At 42.2% G+C, this 16,064-nt stretch overlaps 1 protein-coding gene across 12 annotated transcripts in view; it reads left to right on the top strand.

Annotated features, from left to right (window-relative positions):
* Positions 1–247: 247 nt before the first annotated feature.
* C1QTNF12 (C1q and TNF related 12) overlaps positions 248–16,064 on the top strand; it is a 28,750-nt gene continuing 12,933 nt past the window's right edge. Inside the window, exons 1-6 of one of the 12 annotated variants that reach the window (XM_087755069.1) lie at positions 248–406; positions 3,182–3,301; positions 3,592–3,703; positions 4,028–4,737; positions 5,051–5,310; positions 15,008–15,127. In XM_087755069.1, the coding sequence (XP_087611195.1) occupies positions 5,140–5,310; positions 15,008–15,127 (291 nt within the window). In that variant the 5' untranslated portion in view covers positions 248–406; positions 3,182–3,301; positions 3,592–3,703; positions 4,028–4,737; positions 5,051–5,139. The other 11 variants (XM_087755065.1, XM_087755068.1, XM_087755070.1 and 8 more) reach the window with 11 other exon arrangements.

The raw sequence follows: 16,064 nt of genomic DNA, 5'->3' as shown, positions 1-16,064 counted from the left end.
TCTCCCACCTTCAGATTGATATTTTTTTTTTGGTATCCTTTACATCTGTGGTAAAACACCTCCAGGAAGACCTACAGGTAGTAACTTCTTTTAGATCTTTTGTTTGATAATGCAGTTCCTTTACAGAGAGGCATGCGTTCTGTAATGATGTAAGCATCACAGCTGTCCCTGTAGCGCAGTACCTGTTTTCAGTACCTACTCTGAGACAGGTAGGAGCCACTCTAAGATACTGTTGCACTGTTCTTGCCCACAGATGATGGCTCTGAAGAAAAAGTAGATTGGAACCTTGCTACTTACTCAGCAGTTGCTGTTTTGAGTACAGTTTGACTTCACTCTGCTGCTGTTCCCTTAACATCTGGATAGCTAGTTCGGTGGTATCTGGAGAGCTTCCCTTCTGTGTAAAGCGGTAAATGTTACTCAGAGGCTGTCTTCACTTTTGACTTGCAGAATTTGATTTGGGGCTGCCCTTCCAGTTGTGTGTGTGGATCCAAAACATAGTTGTTTCTAATAGCAATTTCTTCATCACTTGATGGAAGTGAGGTTTTTTGCTTGACTGACATCTGCCGAGGCTGAGCTGTGTCCTAATTTGTTTTATGAAACAATGCATTTTCCTTAATAAGGCTGGTATTTCTGCCTTTTTTTTCTTATTCCTTGCGCCTGGAGTTGTTTTGCACTCCGTTGTTCAGACTCTGTGTTTTTCATTTTGTCAGTTGCCCTGCTTGAGGTTTTTTTGGTGCTTGTGTTAGTAAGGAGCCAGTCAGATGAGGGTAGCCGTGTTGCTGTATTTCGGATCTGTGTAGTCATGCAGGATTCTTGCTGTGAGGACAGGCGTTGTTCTGCCCCTACCCTAGTCAAATTCTGTAAGGAAAAACCTCATATTCCGTTTGCGCAATACTTGGATTTGAACCTGATGGTGGGTGTTGATAGTGGCTATCTAGCCAAGTATTAAATGGGAAACTCTCCCGTACACGGAAGGCCAAAGAAATGAGATGCTTCTTGCCCATCTTATGGATTCTTCAACTTGCTTTAAATGTGTAAGCAGTCAGCCGGTAACAAGCTGTCTTGTCTTCAGAAGAGCAAGCTCACCATTTCTAATAAGAATTATTACCTTAAGCCCTATGCTTCAAGAAGTAGTTTTTGAATGTCTCTGAATAATTTCTGCCAATAATGTGTTGCTATGAGCGGCTTCTGTTGCAACCCAGTCACAGGAAGACAAGTTGCGACTTTTTTCACTGCCCAGTAAAGGCCAGATCTTACTTCTTAAAGCAGAAAAATCATGCTTTCAGTGGAAAAATTGCCTACGCACACAAACGGGAGGCTATCGAACACAAACTCAAAGCATTCACATCTCATGTTATTGAAAAGACTTTTCTGGGCAGCGAACGAGGGTGATTTCTTAGGGTTTACTCGGAACCTTTTATTAGCGGTAGAAGCTTTACCCCAACGATGTTATTTCATGCCTCGGTCGCTCCGAAGACCCCACTTGCAAGAGAAACCTTAGGAGCCGCAGCAAACGTTTTGCCGAGCAGCTGGGTGTTTCCGTGGGTTTGCCACGAGGTGGCGTCGCGATCCCGCGTGGGTCGTGAGCTGCGCTGGGGGATGCGGGACAGAGCCGCACGGAGGGGCTCTCCGGACCGGGGTGCGGGCAGCTCCCCGCGGGGATGCTGCAGAAGGCGACCCAAGTGGCCCTAAGCTCTTGGTCTGCCTTCCCAAAGCTGCTCTTTTTGTCTGCTGGTGTGTTTGGGTTTGTTCTAACAGCTTCTGTATGTTAACCCGAGCAACAGCTTGAGTTTCTATCAGACTAGCATTGGGAAATTTCAGATTTAAACCTAAGGGATCTATCATAGCAGTACTCTAGATCCTTATCGGCTATGAAGTCGTGTGTGTCAGTGAATGGTAATGTGCCGCCTTCTGTATTGGCTTAAAAAAAAATCACTATCTCTGCACCAAGGCTTAGGAGTTGTTCAGTACCTCTACAACGGGCAACGCTGGGAAAATCCTGGCTTTTGCCCTTTGGATATTATCCTTAGCATAATTAGGTAAGGTCTATCTTGAGTAAAAGGCGAATTGCATAAGTAGAGATTGAAAGACCAAATCACAAGTTTCTTGCCTGACCCTTCAGTGTCCTCTCCAGCTTTACACACACTTCTTGCAGTGTTTGCAAACACCGTATTTGGGTTCTTGCACGCAATTTTGAAATGTAAATGTGGCTTCTTATAATACCTTCCCTGCTTCAAAACTCTTCTCATGCGGTATTGGTATTGTTACATTCTTAATTATTCCCGTTATTGCTGCAATGGTGCTGAGCTCAGAGAAGAAACTAGTTGTTTTTTCAGTCACTTTGAGATCCTTGGTTTGTTGTGCTGTTAAGTGCAACATCGGCCTGTTCCTATTTTTTTGCAAATGGGGGTTGAGTGTTCTTCATGCATTGGCAAGACTCGGGTGCTTTGGAACTGCTGCAACCAGGATGTGAGAACAGCAGCAGCCAGGTGGGCAGTTTTCTACAGATAATACCAGTGCTGGATTGAAGGTTGGAGGAGAGGTAGCAACTGTGCTGACGCTTGTTTCAGCCCAACGTAGAGAAAAGTATACAGTCAAGAGTTAGCTACAGTCAGTTTGTCCTACTGGACCCACGAGTAACTTCACCTTGTGATTGCAAATGTAGTTGGGATTCAGTTCCCTCAGTTCCCCCGAATCTGAGGATATAGTCTTTGGATTTGGCTCTTGGGATGGGAAAGGAGATGTTGCAGTCGGACAGATGCAGCCTGCACCAGCAGACCAAAAAAGCGATTGCCCCATTCCAGCCTTGAGTGTCATTTCTTGCCGTGGTGTGTGGATCTGTCAAGCTGTTTAGCTGCAATATGACAGATTGTCCTATTAATGTGTCATCAAGTGCACTTTTACAAATTCATGGCTTGTCTACAACTAACCTGAAAAAAGAGGCTTAAGTATGAGAAGGCGCCAAAGAAAGTTAAATATTATTAACAAATAAAGTCTGCCACGTAGTTTTGATGGAATGTGAGCTAGTTGGGGGAGGGGTGATATGCTGTTAACTATTTAGCTTCTGTGTAACTTCTCTTCTTGCTCTCACTCTTTTCTCTTTCCCCAACTCCATTTCTCTCAAAAGATGCTTTAAAAAACGCCAAACAAGCTGTATTCTACTTCTTGATTTTGCGCTCAGATTGTCCATGCCTCAGTTTCCCTGAGCCGTAGATAATAGAGCTGTTGCTCCCGATCCACCCTGGCTGCCTTTAAAGTCCAATGAAGAACTGTGCTGGCATTATTACTTGGATTACAGAAGGTATGGTAAAAGGATTGTTAAAAGAAAGTAAATCTGTTGCTTGCTGACTGCATAAGGGACTTCAAATTATGTGATTTTTAACATTTTGTCATTCTTGGACTTTCTCATGGTACAGTCTCAGATAAATTTTTGCATCACTCTCCGTATTTGTAGAAAGAATAGGAATATTTGTTCTAGGTGGTGGGGAACTGACAAAGATTTGCAGACTGTCCAAGTACTTCAAGATCTCCCTTATGAAACGCTTGTAGGAGATGTGTAACCTTTGGTTTTCTGTTATTTTTCATAAACAGCCTACCCGCCTGTAAAGAAATCGGAAAGCCCCCACTGAGCCAGCCTCTAATGAGAGCTAGGGGAAAATGTTGTGTGGAACACGGCTAACGAGCAGAAAGCAAGAGGTCTGAGGTATCAATGTGTGGTGCGGTGCTGAGTGCATATTCCAAGCCACATATTTTTAGCTCTACCACACTCATGTACAGTTTTACAAACTTCCCAGAAAAATGGTGATTTCTCTGAGATAATGAAGGGGAGGTACAGAACAGGGCTGAGGGGAGGGAGCAGGGAACGGGCATTGATTTAAATCTGCCTGGCACACGGGCCAGCTCCACTTATCAGTGAGTCTAATAGGAATGTGAAGAGAATAGGCTTGACAGCTCACTAGAATGTGATCCCTCCTCCTTTTTTTCTTTTTTTTTTTTTTTTTTTTTTTTTTTTTCCCCTTTCTTGAAGTTGATGGAAACTCATTCAGGAAAGAAGTACTTATTTGCTGAGGTAAAGCAAAAGCTGAGGAGGGTTTTGCCAGTGTGCAGCTGAGGAAAGGAGCAGTCAGAAAAATCAGACATGATCTACACTCAGAGGTACCTGAAATCTTGCCTAGTGTGAGGGGAGATGAGGATGAAAAAGACACCAGATTCTACATCCTGACAGCTGCTTGCGGCATCGGGACTTGCTGCTCATCGTCTCATTAAAGAAAAGTGAAGATAAACCCATCTAAAGAGGGAGAGAAGCTAGACTTGGGAAAACTTTATCTGCTCCTAATGGACCTAGGTACATCCTCAGATTCTTTGTTTCTCCCTGTTTTAACTTTTATGATATGAGAAATTTATTTTCTCCTTAGAAGCCTGAGCACTTGGCTGAGCTGTGATGCTTTCAGCCTCTTCAGAAGAGCAGTGGCTGTAGCAATCTTGGGTTACAGTTCCCCAGCATCTTGAAAGGAAAGGATGAGCACTTGTCACTGAGGGAAGGAAAATATCATTCAAGAGAGAATGGATGGGAACGTATTCAAGCCTGCTTTGAACTGAACACAATGCTTCAAATGACAGAAAGTGAAATCTCCTGTTGAAGAACAACAACCTAACAGCCCCCCTAATGAGTTCGTGTTGTCAGCTCTGGCCTGAGCAACTGCTGCCCTGAGCAATTTCACTTCTCTAAGTTTCATAGTTGAGTGCATTTTAAACGAGTCTGAAGACTTATTGGGGGGGGGGGGGGGGGAGAGCAACACTTCAAGGTGGGTGGCAGGACTTTCCAGGGCCTCTTGTATTTATGTAAGCTTCAAGAGGCTGAATGGACTTACCTCTTTCTTCGAGTGAATCCAGATTTTCAAACAAGTTTATCTATACCATTTCCATGTGTCCTGCTTGAACTGAGATCTCTTCAGCAACCAGCGCATCCATGCATGCTGCTCATTTGACATTACATAGCCTGGAAGATCATCTTTAACAGTTCTAACCTTTTTATTTTTTATTTTTTTAGAGAGAAGTCTGTGTCTATTGCTATTATTGGTGGTGAAGGTTTTTGTGCTTGGCGAGTGCCCTGCCTGACTTGGCCCCTCCCTTTTCAAAATGAAGGGGTGCACCTGGGTATTTGTGGCAACTTTACTTTGTCAGCAGTTTTGCCTCTTCAGAGTTACGGCAGCAAAGAGAGAGAGAAAGATGAAGAAAGAACCTAATCAGTATACAGAGCCGTTCAATGCTACCCTCTCAAACAGTGAAGAACTGCACGGGCATCCCAAGGTAGGTGTTTATGTGTTGTCAGTGCTTGGTAGAACTTATTTCTGGCAATAATGCGCTGCTGCTACCTTTTTCCAATGATTGAGGCAATCTTGCCAAATCATATTTGATTTTAAAGAGAAATGCTCTCTTTTGCCTTTGCATGATTGATTTTCTAGCTTACTGAAGCAAACACTGGAATACTGCAATTTATTATTATAATTTATTTTGGAATGTGCATGACTGAAGTTCCAGTCCCATAGTAGCTCTAGTGTATGAACACTATCCTGTTCAGAAACAACTGATTAAAAAAATCACTTGGGCTATTGCAGTAAAATAATGATACTGGAATATTAATGTATCTCTTGCAAGCAAACCCTTTACTCTCTGGAACATGATTTCAAATCTGTCTTAGGCAACCGTATAAACACCTGAGCATGCCTGAGCTTTCTCTGCACTGCACCTTGCACCAGAGAGGCTGTGGTGATTGAAAATTACATATGAGAGAAATTTTGGTGTAGTCAGATGATCTGTTTAAGGCGATTGTGGCTGTTGTAGGACAGGATTCAGGATGGTGGTAATTGTGCATAAGTGGCAAGTGTAAGACTCTGTGTGTGATACCTCAGTGGCTGTAGCTGATGACTTGCTAGGCTTAGCGAGTGAATTTTGCAGGGTAGGATCCTTCCAGTTACATGTTTGGGAGACTCACCTCAGGCTGAAAGCTGCAAAAAATTTCCAGTCAATCGATCATAGCCCCCAGAATCCTTTAAGATGAAAACTTGCATAGAATGCTTGGGAGTAGGAGGGGAGGTTAGGGAATTAAAAGCAGGTCCTAGGATTAGGAGCAGGATGAAATGGAAGGGAGACTACAACACTGAGGAAGGAGGGAGTCTCCCCTATCACCCAGCCCCTTCTCTCTCTGCCCTGCTCACACAAACATGTCCCTTGTTTCAAATGGAGGTGACCTCTAAAACATGACTTTGATCACAAGCATTAGGGATGGCAGTCACTATAGCAATAGAGGAACAAACCTGTCAAAAATTGGGGCATGGCAGAGGGGGCAAGTTAGAACAATTGGGCTGACATTCTAAATATCCTATTCAATGCTATTGTGAGAGTAATTGGTTAAGGTTGGGCAAGTCTGGGAAACAGTCCTCTATATAAAAAAGCTGGCTGCTGCACTTGGAATTATCATTAGGGAACTGTAAGCAGCGTTTCTTCAGTTAATTTTTTGTTGTGTATTGCAGGGCTCTGTCAGGACAGGTTGTATACACGCTGAATTCTTGAGGTGCTTATAATCAATCACTTTCTTCTACGCTCTCTAGAACTGCTTCATTCTGCTTTTGCAAAAGGGGCCAGATGCATATCTAGTGCAACTAAATTTCAGTCTATTCTGGAATGAATTTGGCTTGATGTGAAATGTATTGGACCGCAAGCAGAATATATTCTGATTGCAAAAGCAAGCAGAAACTGGTCCTGGTTAATTCTGATATAGTCACACATACATTATTGCTGGAAGAAACACAGTACTCGTTCTGAGGCTAGTGGGCATTCATTAAAACAGACATTGTTTGGAAGCTGCAGCTTCTGTGTTGAAATACTTTGCTTTAAAATATCCATGGCAAAGGTTTGGCTGCAGTAAGAGCTGGCGAGTTCAGTGAAGGCAGGTTCTGTTTAATAAGGATAGGACGAAACCAAATCTTTGATGTAAATGCTTGTGAGCCCTGCTTGATATCCACTCCCAAATTTTGCAGTGTGAACTTTTTTCCTTGGAATCTATTTGAGGTTGAAGTCCAGGCTCTAGTTAAGTATTGCTTCTAAATGTCACGGGTGACTGTATTGTATTTTATATTTATATAGCACCTGCCTAAGCTAAGGGATTATTTTACACGTACTATAAATGCAGCACTCAAGAATTGCCACCATTTCTGGCGTGAATGACAGTTGCCATTTACGGCAAAGCATGACAATTTGTATTCGCTAAAGGAAGAAGTAAAGTAATAGTGAAATTATCCTTACATAACCTATCAAGCTAAAGGAAGGTTGAAAACAGTTCTCTATGGAAGACTGATCTCTTTGAGCCTAGAAGGTACTTCTGTGAGAAGCTGTCTTTCATGAAAGGATGCCCTGCACAGGAAAGTGCAACAACAGCAGTGTCCCATTTCATTTCTCTCTAGCACATAACAGAAAAGATGGAAATTTTTTTGGCCTTGTACAGGAAAAATTAAGGCTGTGTTTACCTTGGAAGACTTTGTGGCCAGCTGGTAGGTTTATCAATGCAGAAGGAGCAGGGAGTGAAATACTAGCTGAGAGTAGTGATTTTTATTCATACTGTTGAAAAGGTAGATGTGTTTTCCTTCTAATTAAGCAAAACAACTGGGGACAAATTTCTCTTGGGAGTCCTTTTCAAAAAGGAGTGGAGAAAGCTCCCCTCTAACATTCACAGTGCATGAGTCATGTGGTGAAACCTCTACCTAAAACAGGGAAGCAGAAGTCTCAAATCTCCTGATAAACCTGATATTTCCAGAAAAATAGTGTGTTGGTTTTGGTTGGTTTTTTTTTTCAAGTTTTTCCCCAGTCTTATCTTTGCTGAGTTGCTGTCAATGTGATGTGCTTGCTAAGCACTTGAGAGTTTTCTTCTCCGACACAGGTGGACTAAGAGAGAGAGCAGAACATGGCTGATGGATACAGAGGTTGTAATCTACTGCACCTTCTTACTTTGACTGTGTGTGGCTGAGTACCTGCAGCTGCCACTTGCCAGGCTTTCCTTCCCTTTTCCAGACATGGATCTTGTCTTGCAAGATGTGATATCATACTAACAGGGGTTCAGCAGTAGTAGATTATATAGGGTTATATAGAGCTGACACTGATCAGGAGTTACCATTTGATACCTGAGTAGAGGATAAGAGGCAGTGGGTACAAGCTGAAATATAGAAAATTCCACTTAAATGTAAGAAAAAAAAAACAACTTCTTTACTGTGGGGATGGTCAAACACTGGAAAAAGCTGCACACAGAGGCTGTAGAGTTTCCGTCTTTGGAGACAGTCAAAACCTGACTGCATGTGGTCCAGAGTTCACCTGCTGGAGTTCACCTGCTGTAGTTCACCTGCTTAGAGCAGGGGGTGTTGAACTAGACAATCTGTGGATGTCCCTTCCAACTTCAGCTGTTCTGTGAGCTGCTTTTAGGGGTAATTCAGCTAAGCACCTCAAAGGCAGCATCCTAACCTGGGCAAAATGATTGACTCAGCATTCCAGTGAAATTTCAGGTATGATTTGATGTCAACAGGATTTTACCTTTAGTGGAATTCTTGCAAGAAATAGCGTAATGTTTTTTGATTTAGTTACCCACTAGGCAGCCAAGAAGTTCTTGAAATTTCATTTCCTTTGTGATCCTTCTGTCTCTCTCAATATCTAGGGCTAGGTCTACCTGGTTTGTTACTTAAGTCTCTCTGAATTATTTCTTTGGGGCCTCTTGCTTCCAGTTGAAAACAGCAGCTGGTTCAATGACATTGCACAGATTGCATTCCTCCTCTGTAAAGAGATTTCAGTCTTAGCCTGAAGTGTGTGATTGCATGTGTAATTGAGAAAAGTATTTTTGGGCCTGACAAGTGTTAAAGCCATGAGAGGGACTGGACTGTGACCTATCTGTAGTAGATGATGTTATCTTTCATGTTTTGTATCTGTCATCATGGTCAGTCTTGCTCTGGCATATTATGAACAAGAAGGGCTATAACAACATGCTTCCTAGCAATTCCTTGTGGCCCGTGTGAAATAATGTTGGATTTGTACGTCTGACTCAGCATATCAAATAACTCGGTGCTTAGTCTCATTTCTCAGAGCTGTTTATAAGATGTGTTTTTTAAAGCTCATTATTAAAGTATGTAGTCCTACATCAGATGTGGGTTTCTGTGCTAGATGCATTGTGCTACACATGTTCTATTGGTGCTGTTCAGTTCCTTGCCTTTTTGTGGCATCCCTAACGACAGAACTCCACTGGTACGTCGAGGGGTGGCTCTGATTAACGCGGCAGTACAGCTAACACAGCAACAGACATCACGGCGTTTTCTCACCCCGAGTGGCTCCTGCTCACGTGAGCTGTTCCATTAGATTCATTAAATTCATTATGGGTGTGACCACTGAAGGCAGCTTGTGTTTAAGTGGAGGGGGGAAGCTCTTTGAGATAGCTGTTTAGAGGAGTGAAGAATAATTTTTCAATCACAAAACATAGTGGGAATATAGGTAGGAATTCCATTTCGGATTTGGCTAAGATACCAAACCTAACACTTCTGCTCTAGGGAAAATTCTTGAGAGATCTGTAAAAGCCACAAGTGGTCAGGACCTTGGTTTTACATCTCATTAATAACCAAGAGTGTGTATAACCATAAGTTATTAGCAGCCAAAATAGGATTTTTCATGCTAAAAAAAAAAAGTGGTCTTGTCACTTTTTAACCTGTTCCAAGTAAAATACACTACTGAAATAAATAATTTGCTCCTAATTTCATAATGAAGCTGACAATACTCTTGCTGGTGTAAATCAGGTGTAACAACATAGAAATTTGTGGATTAAGATAATTGAAATGCTCAGTCAGATCCATTTTGTGTCTGGCAACTGCTCAACTATTAAGCAAAGAATTCTTGAATATAATTCCATCACAGATGGACAAATACATAGATGACTGAGCAAAAGTTGCAGGGCAGTAACTTCGGGCCTAAAGACTGCAGACTGGAATGGTTAGATATGTGTTCTTGGACACACATCTCTGATTGCAGGTGGAAAGGATGCTGTCCTCTCACAAAATTGTAACCTTTTCATGCTTTCTTTCCATCCTGTCCCACCCTGAGAAATGCTTAGGTGTGCCTGAGAACACTTCGAGATGCTTTTCGGTGTACAGACTTGCTCACAGGTAGCGTTGACTTTTTTCTTTTATTCATCTGGACTCTGAAACTACTTTTGTCCATTTCACTTTGGTTTTCAGCAGAGATGCAGACTGGATCCCAGAATCCTTGAATTTCAGGAAAGTTCAGATAGAGTTCAGAAATTTCTCAGGATCCAGACTCTGCTCCTTGACTGTAGATTTCTGCTGGTGGTTTCTTCCATGCTGGCTGAATCTTGGCCAGAGACTGTGTGTGTCTCTGGGCAGTGCGTGTTGTTCGGGGAGTTAGAGCCAGAAAGAACCGCAGGTTCTGCTTGTGTGCAGCAGTCTGAATTACAGCTCAACTTGTCTTTTATTGTAAGGGAAGCTGGGGAGAGAATGGGCTAATTTCTCATCAGTGTCATAAACTGGTTCTGAACTGATAGGTGCCATTGTATTTGGATTCCAAAGTAATGTTAAAAGACCTGATTGAAAGTTCATTAAAAATTGCTGGCAAGGCTCCTGTTGATTTTGGAGGTACTGTTTCAAGTGTTGAGGAGCAAGCCTGATTTCACTGTAGTTAACATGAGGATTCCTCCTGCCTCCTGTAGGTTAGCTTTGCTCTGTAAGCAGCACCCCAGGAGGGACAAGTCCCCTTTGCTGGGATTCCAAGGCTGTTCTCAGTCCTGACTGATACCTGAGTTGGCTGCAAGGTCTCTCTGGCTGCTGGAGGCTGCTGCTGCCAAGAAAAATAGAGGCTTGCATGCTTATTGCTGGGATTGCTCATGCATGCCATAGTAATTAAATAATAATACCACAATGATGGAACATTCATTTTAACTGTCAATCATCCTTGTGCTGGAGAAATTGGGGAGTGCCATGGCTGTCTTGTAGAGGGATTTGTAATTTAAGCAAGCCACTGGAGAGGTATGGGATTTTTTTATTATTATTTTTTTTAAACTTCAGGAGTTTTTCGTTTATTTTTCTGGGATGTGCCATCTGGATTTCTTTTTTCTCCCTGACAAGATGTCTGCTCTGGCCTGTTTCTTCACAGCTGGAGCTCCAGAAAGGCTGAGGACATCTGTTTGTCTTCACAGTTAATGGTCAGAGTCTGCCCATGATTGCTGGCTTCTGCTTCTAGCTGGCCTGTTTCCTCATTTTTGCAGTGGACGGGAGTTTATGCCTGTCTTGCAGCCTGGTAGAAACCAGGAATATTTGAACAGTCTCTCCCACATCTGCAGCAAATGCTGCATCCCAGTTCCTAAGACGCTGGTCTTGTTTGCTGTGTTCTGGAGACTGCACTTTGGAGTTCCTGCCGCATGAGCCAGCTCTTTTTGAAGGATGAATTGATTTTATTTTCCTTTTCTCTGCAACCCAGCTGTTCTTTTGCTGGCTTCTGTTACAGCACTGAGGGAATACTCCACCCTGCCTGAGTAGGGTGCTTCTATGAACAAATTGCTTCCTTCTGTTTTGTGAACTGCACTGCAGCTTTACCACAGACCTGTCAGTCCCAGTCACTGGGACAAAGAGACACCTGCTTCTTTGGGCAAAGCATGGGTAGGCTTTCACCTGCTTTACTTTTAGGAGCTTTGTAAACTTAAACGCTCATAAACACAGTCCTCTGCAAGTGTGACCTCGTGTGGTGATCCTGCGCCCATCTGTCCTCAGGTTAAGTGGGGGAGGAAAGAAGTAGCTTCTCCCATCAGAAGCCATTAAATCTCCATGAAACTCTGATAAATATATTTAATGTTTGTTGCAGAAGTAAGCTGCACCTTGTGTGCTGTTCTAAGGACTTTTGCAAACTCCATAAACATTTGCCTCTGGACTTGATGTTTACATGTTGTGATAGAGGGAGAGGTTTGTACCCAAGGAGCTTCTCGGCCTGTCTTTGACTTATGCTTAGCAAAAATCTGCAGTCAAGCAATCTGGGAAGGTGATAATGTTATAGTGAGGCAACTAATCTTACAATACCCAGGATTTCCTATGGTGCTCCATTTAGATTAATTTCCAATGGAATTTTGGAAAGCTGTGTAAGTCCTGGGCGTGGTAAGTAAAAAAGGCAAATAACAATTTAGCTAAAACAACCTACTAGAACCCCTTGACTAAACACACAATTTAAATGTGGTTATAAACATAAAGTCTGTTCAAGACTGATTTGGGTACAGAAATAATGAACTAGATTGTTATGAATAGTTTGTCTTGCTCTTGTTTGCAATACATGTTAAATTCGAGCAGCAGGGGAGTGTTCATAACCAAAACTCTGGCTCTGATTAATTACAGTAGAATGAATGAACGAACAATACGGCAAAATGTCTCGGAATATCCTTCGAGCACAGACGCCAGCTACTCTGCAGCCATCTATCTGGAGGGGAGGATAAGTGGACTGCCTGAATAGAGCAATTCAGTAGGAGTAGATCTTTCTGTGGGTTGTGTCTGAGCAGTAAATCACCTAAGATTATTTGCTGAATTGAGAAGATAGAGTTGGCTTCAGAGTTTGAGATGTATGTTTGACAAATACCCTTGCTCAGCTCTCAACACATCTGATTTCTGGGGAGCTGCTCATATTCTGCTGGTTTGTAAATCATTTGTTGACCCATGCTGTTTGAAATAAATAGTTGTGATCACATCAGCTCAGAAATATATGGACAAGTGCCTTGTACTACACCCATGTGCCTGGATGCATGCCGGAGAGAGAGCTTTCCAGGCTCTGCATCAGCTTAGAAGCACTGACATTCCTTATAACCTCAAGCTGGAACTCCAGCAGACTTCTAAGATTTAATTTTGAAACAACTTATGCTGCACGCGTTTTTCATAGCAGATCACATAGACTGTGGTCTTATCTCCTCAAAATGGGCTTGCCCTGATATTCCTAACTAAAATTTGCAATCTTCTGTTCAATTCCTGTTGCTCTTAGACAGTGACGTGTATTGTAGTTATTGGGACCTCAGCTCTACCTGCATTCTAAAGGGTAATTGTTTTCTACATGCTTCTGCGGACTATTTGATGAAAGGGAATCTATGCTTATAAGTGGTACTAGAAATGTTATTAAAACTCAGTATGGTTCTCTGAGAAGCGGCAAGTGCTTTAGGGAGCCAAGTGAGACAGGTAATGAGCAAATGTAGATGTGTTTGCTAACTTGGCTGCCTTGGAAGCGCCTTGCAAGGTCACTGTTACTGTTAAGGCCACTGAGGGTAGAGCTATCGTGTCTGAGCTGTGGCAGAACTGTCAGTGCGGTCAGACTAGGAGGAGCTTAATACCCAGGGGCAAACACTTTTAGATCTGAAAAGTGCACTGTTGAGTGACTTTGCTTCTATGCTTTTTCCACACCCATCTTGTTTTCTTCCTCCTGAATGGTGATAGATTAATATTGATTAACCTAAACTTGTAACGGTCTAGGAATCATTTCAGATGTCATTCAGCCCACTACTGCCTTGTATTGCTTTCCTGCTGGAATTCTGATCTGTACCTGTTTTGTCTCACCAGGAGAAGAAAAAAAACAGGTTTCTTGAATGAATTCCAAAAGTTTACAATAGGCAAAGGGTGGGGTTTTTGTTTGTTTGTTTTAAATATTTTAAGTGTTCATTGCCGTTTTTCCTCTCTGGCTTTTTCATTAATGGCTCTGAATATTTAAGCATGGTTCATGAAACTTTGGGAGGGCTTGTGCTTTTATCCTCACTGTGATGGGCAGTTGGGAGGCTGATGTGTCAACAGGTTGGAACCTCCATATTCAGCAGTTAATTGCTCTTGACAAGAGCTCGGCAGGGTATTGGTAACCAATGATTTCTGGTGCCTTTTTTAAATTTAAAGTTAGAAGTTCATTCTCGGCCTAGGATAAAAACAACAGGTATGGCTATTTGATCACTTACTTCTGGTTGTCTCTGGGACATGAGTAATGGGAACCAGGGAGTCCAATAGGAAGTGGGCCCAAATTTGTAAAGACAGATCCTCTCTTCTGTCCAGACTTTGTTTAGAAAGGATCCAGAACTAGGCACTGTAATGTCAAAGCTTCTCTAGATAATTTCTCTATGGCTACGATATACTTGCAGAACATAGGAATGCGCAAGGTAGTTTAATTTGCCAATGGACGCCTTTTCTGTGATCAGACACGGACTTTGTATTTCATCGTGAATTTTTTTTTCTGTGTGCACATTTGTCACTCTACAGCCTGTGATTTGAAAGTTATGGAGCATTTAAAGGTTTTCTGTACATTTTAATCTCCCTATATTGTTTGATAGGTCCCACTGATAAATGTCAGATGCCAGTGGTGAACGATCTCTGGCATCTGGGCAGGTTTTCTGTGGCACATATTAGGACTGTCAGAGGGCTGAGAGTCTCAGCAGCTTGAGGAAGGTCTCTGAGGTACACTGGCTCCCAGCTCTTGGCTCTTACTGATTTCCTAAGCAAAGGGAGCTGGGAGGCCCTGCAGGTGATAGCATATTAAGTTATGAGAAGGCATTTTAATGTTTTAAGGGCAGCATCTTCTGGCTTCTGGGACATTTCTGCTGGCAGACTTGGCCTGTAACTTAGGAATACAAAAAATCCCCCACCAATGGGACTCTTGGAAAGGCTGATGCCTTTCATACACTGTCAGAACTCAGATTGAAGTACTGTCCTGCATTTGCAATGCTCCTGTAAATGAAGAGAAAAAGTGGCACGGTACTGGGTAATCCAAACTGAATTGCTTCTTACCGAAGTGTAAAATCCCATTTTATCCCACCTTCAACGTCCTCCCAAATGCAGTACGTTTGGATCAAGGATGTGGTTTAGGCAGCAGACAACAGTCTGGTCTGGAAACTTTGCATTCTCTGAATCCGTGTGGTGGCCGAAGCGATGCAGTGATATCCGTCTTTGTTCTTGCTTCTCTTTAGATCCTAGAATCTCCAGATCCTCGAATCACAGATCCCCGGCGCACCTGGATCTCCTTTGTTCACCGCCCAGATGATGGCAATACCTCTAAAAGGAGATGCAAAGGGAAAGACAAGAAATTAGTAGGTTATTGCTAGATTGCCATCAGCTAATAAATGTGCACTGTGGCTTCCCTTCCTACCACTGATATGCGAGGTGTTTTGTATGCTCCAGCTTTTGCCTTTCCACCCCAGAGTGTGCTGCATTTTCATTTGTTTGTGTTTATTTTCTCAAAGTATTTTGGAGAAGTTTGAGACAGTAAGTGCTATGTGCTTTGTAAGATAAGGTATGCGAATTCCACTGTCAACATTCATTTTTGTTTCAGCCAGCTGTTTCTTGGACTGAGCCTTTTTTGTTTTGTTTTGTTTTCTGCTCAGTAGAAATAAAATTAACATTCTTTTTTTCCACTAGATGAAGTTCAGGTATCTCAAAGGATATATTAATCAAGACATGGACAAGTCATTTATTTCAAATTAATGAATTACTGATCATCTGCTGAGTGATGCTTGATCATGTGTGCACTTTTAATCTGCTGTTTAGACAATGTTGAATGCTTTTAATGATTTCCTTTTATTTCTCAGTGAGCTGATAGGCAGGAGTGCTTCCATGCAGGTTTACTGCAGTTTAGTTGAGGAAACGGGAGCTCCCTGGGAACAATATACATCAAAATAGCATTGATAAGTGTTGCATGTTTGTATGACTAGTTTAAAGCTCTAATATGTGTGGCTAACCTTTACAGGTGGTTTGAATAAACTGTTTCGTTTTTTTCTGAGCCCTAGTGTTGCACCAAACATTCGTGTATGCGATAATTATGTCTAAGCAATATATATTAATAATGCAAAGTGTGGCTAGATGGCTATTCTAGTTAGTGAATAGCAGAATAAGAAGCGTAAAAGCTAGTTTGTTACTTTAGTGATGCGAGAAGATACAGAAGCGGCAAACTTAGTCCTGTGCCTGTTGTGCTTCAACTGTATATGTGTACTTGAAGAACCAGTTAGTGTTTACCTGAACAAAGTTTAT

This window comes from Nipponia nippon, unplaced genomic scaffold (genome assembly GCF_047370975.1).
Source record: "Nipponia nippon isolate SJK-2023a ecotype South Korea unplaced genomic scaffold, ASM4737097v1 scaffold_19, whole genome shotgun sequence".
Taxonomy (NCBI): domain Eukaryota; kingdom Metazoa; phylum Chordata; class Aves; order Pelecaniformes; family Threskiornithidae; genus Nipponia; species Nipponia nippon.
This window is presented reverse-complemented; position numbering and strand designations above follow the sequence as displayed.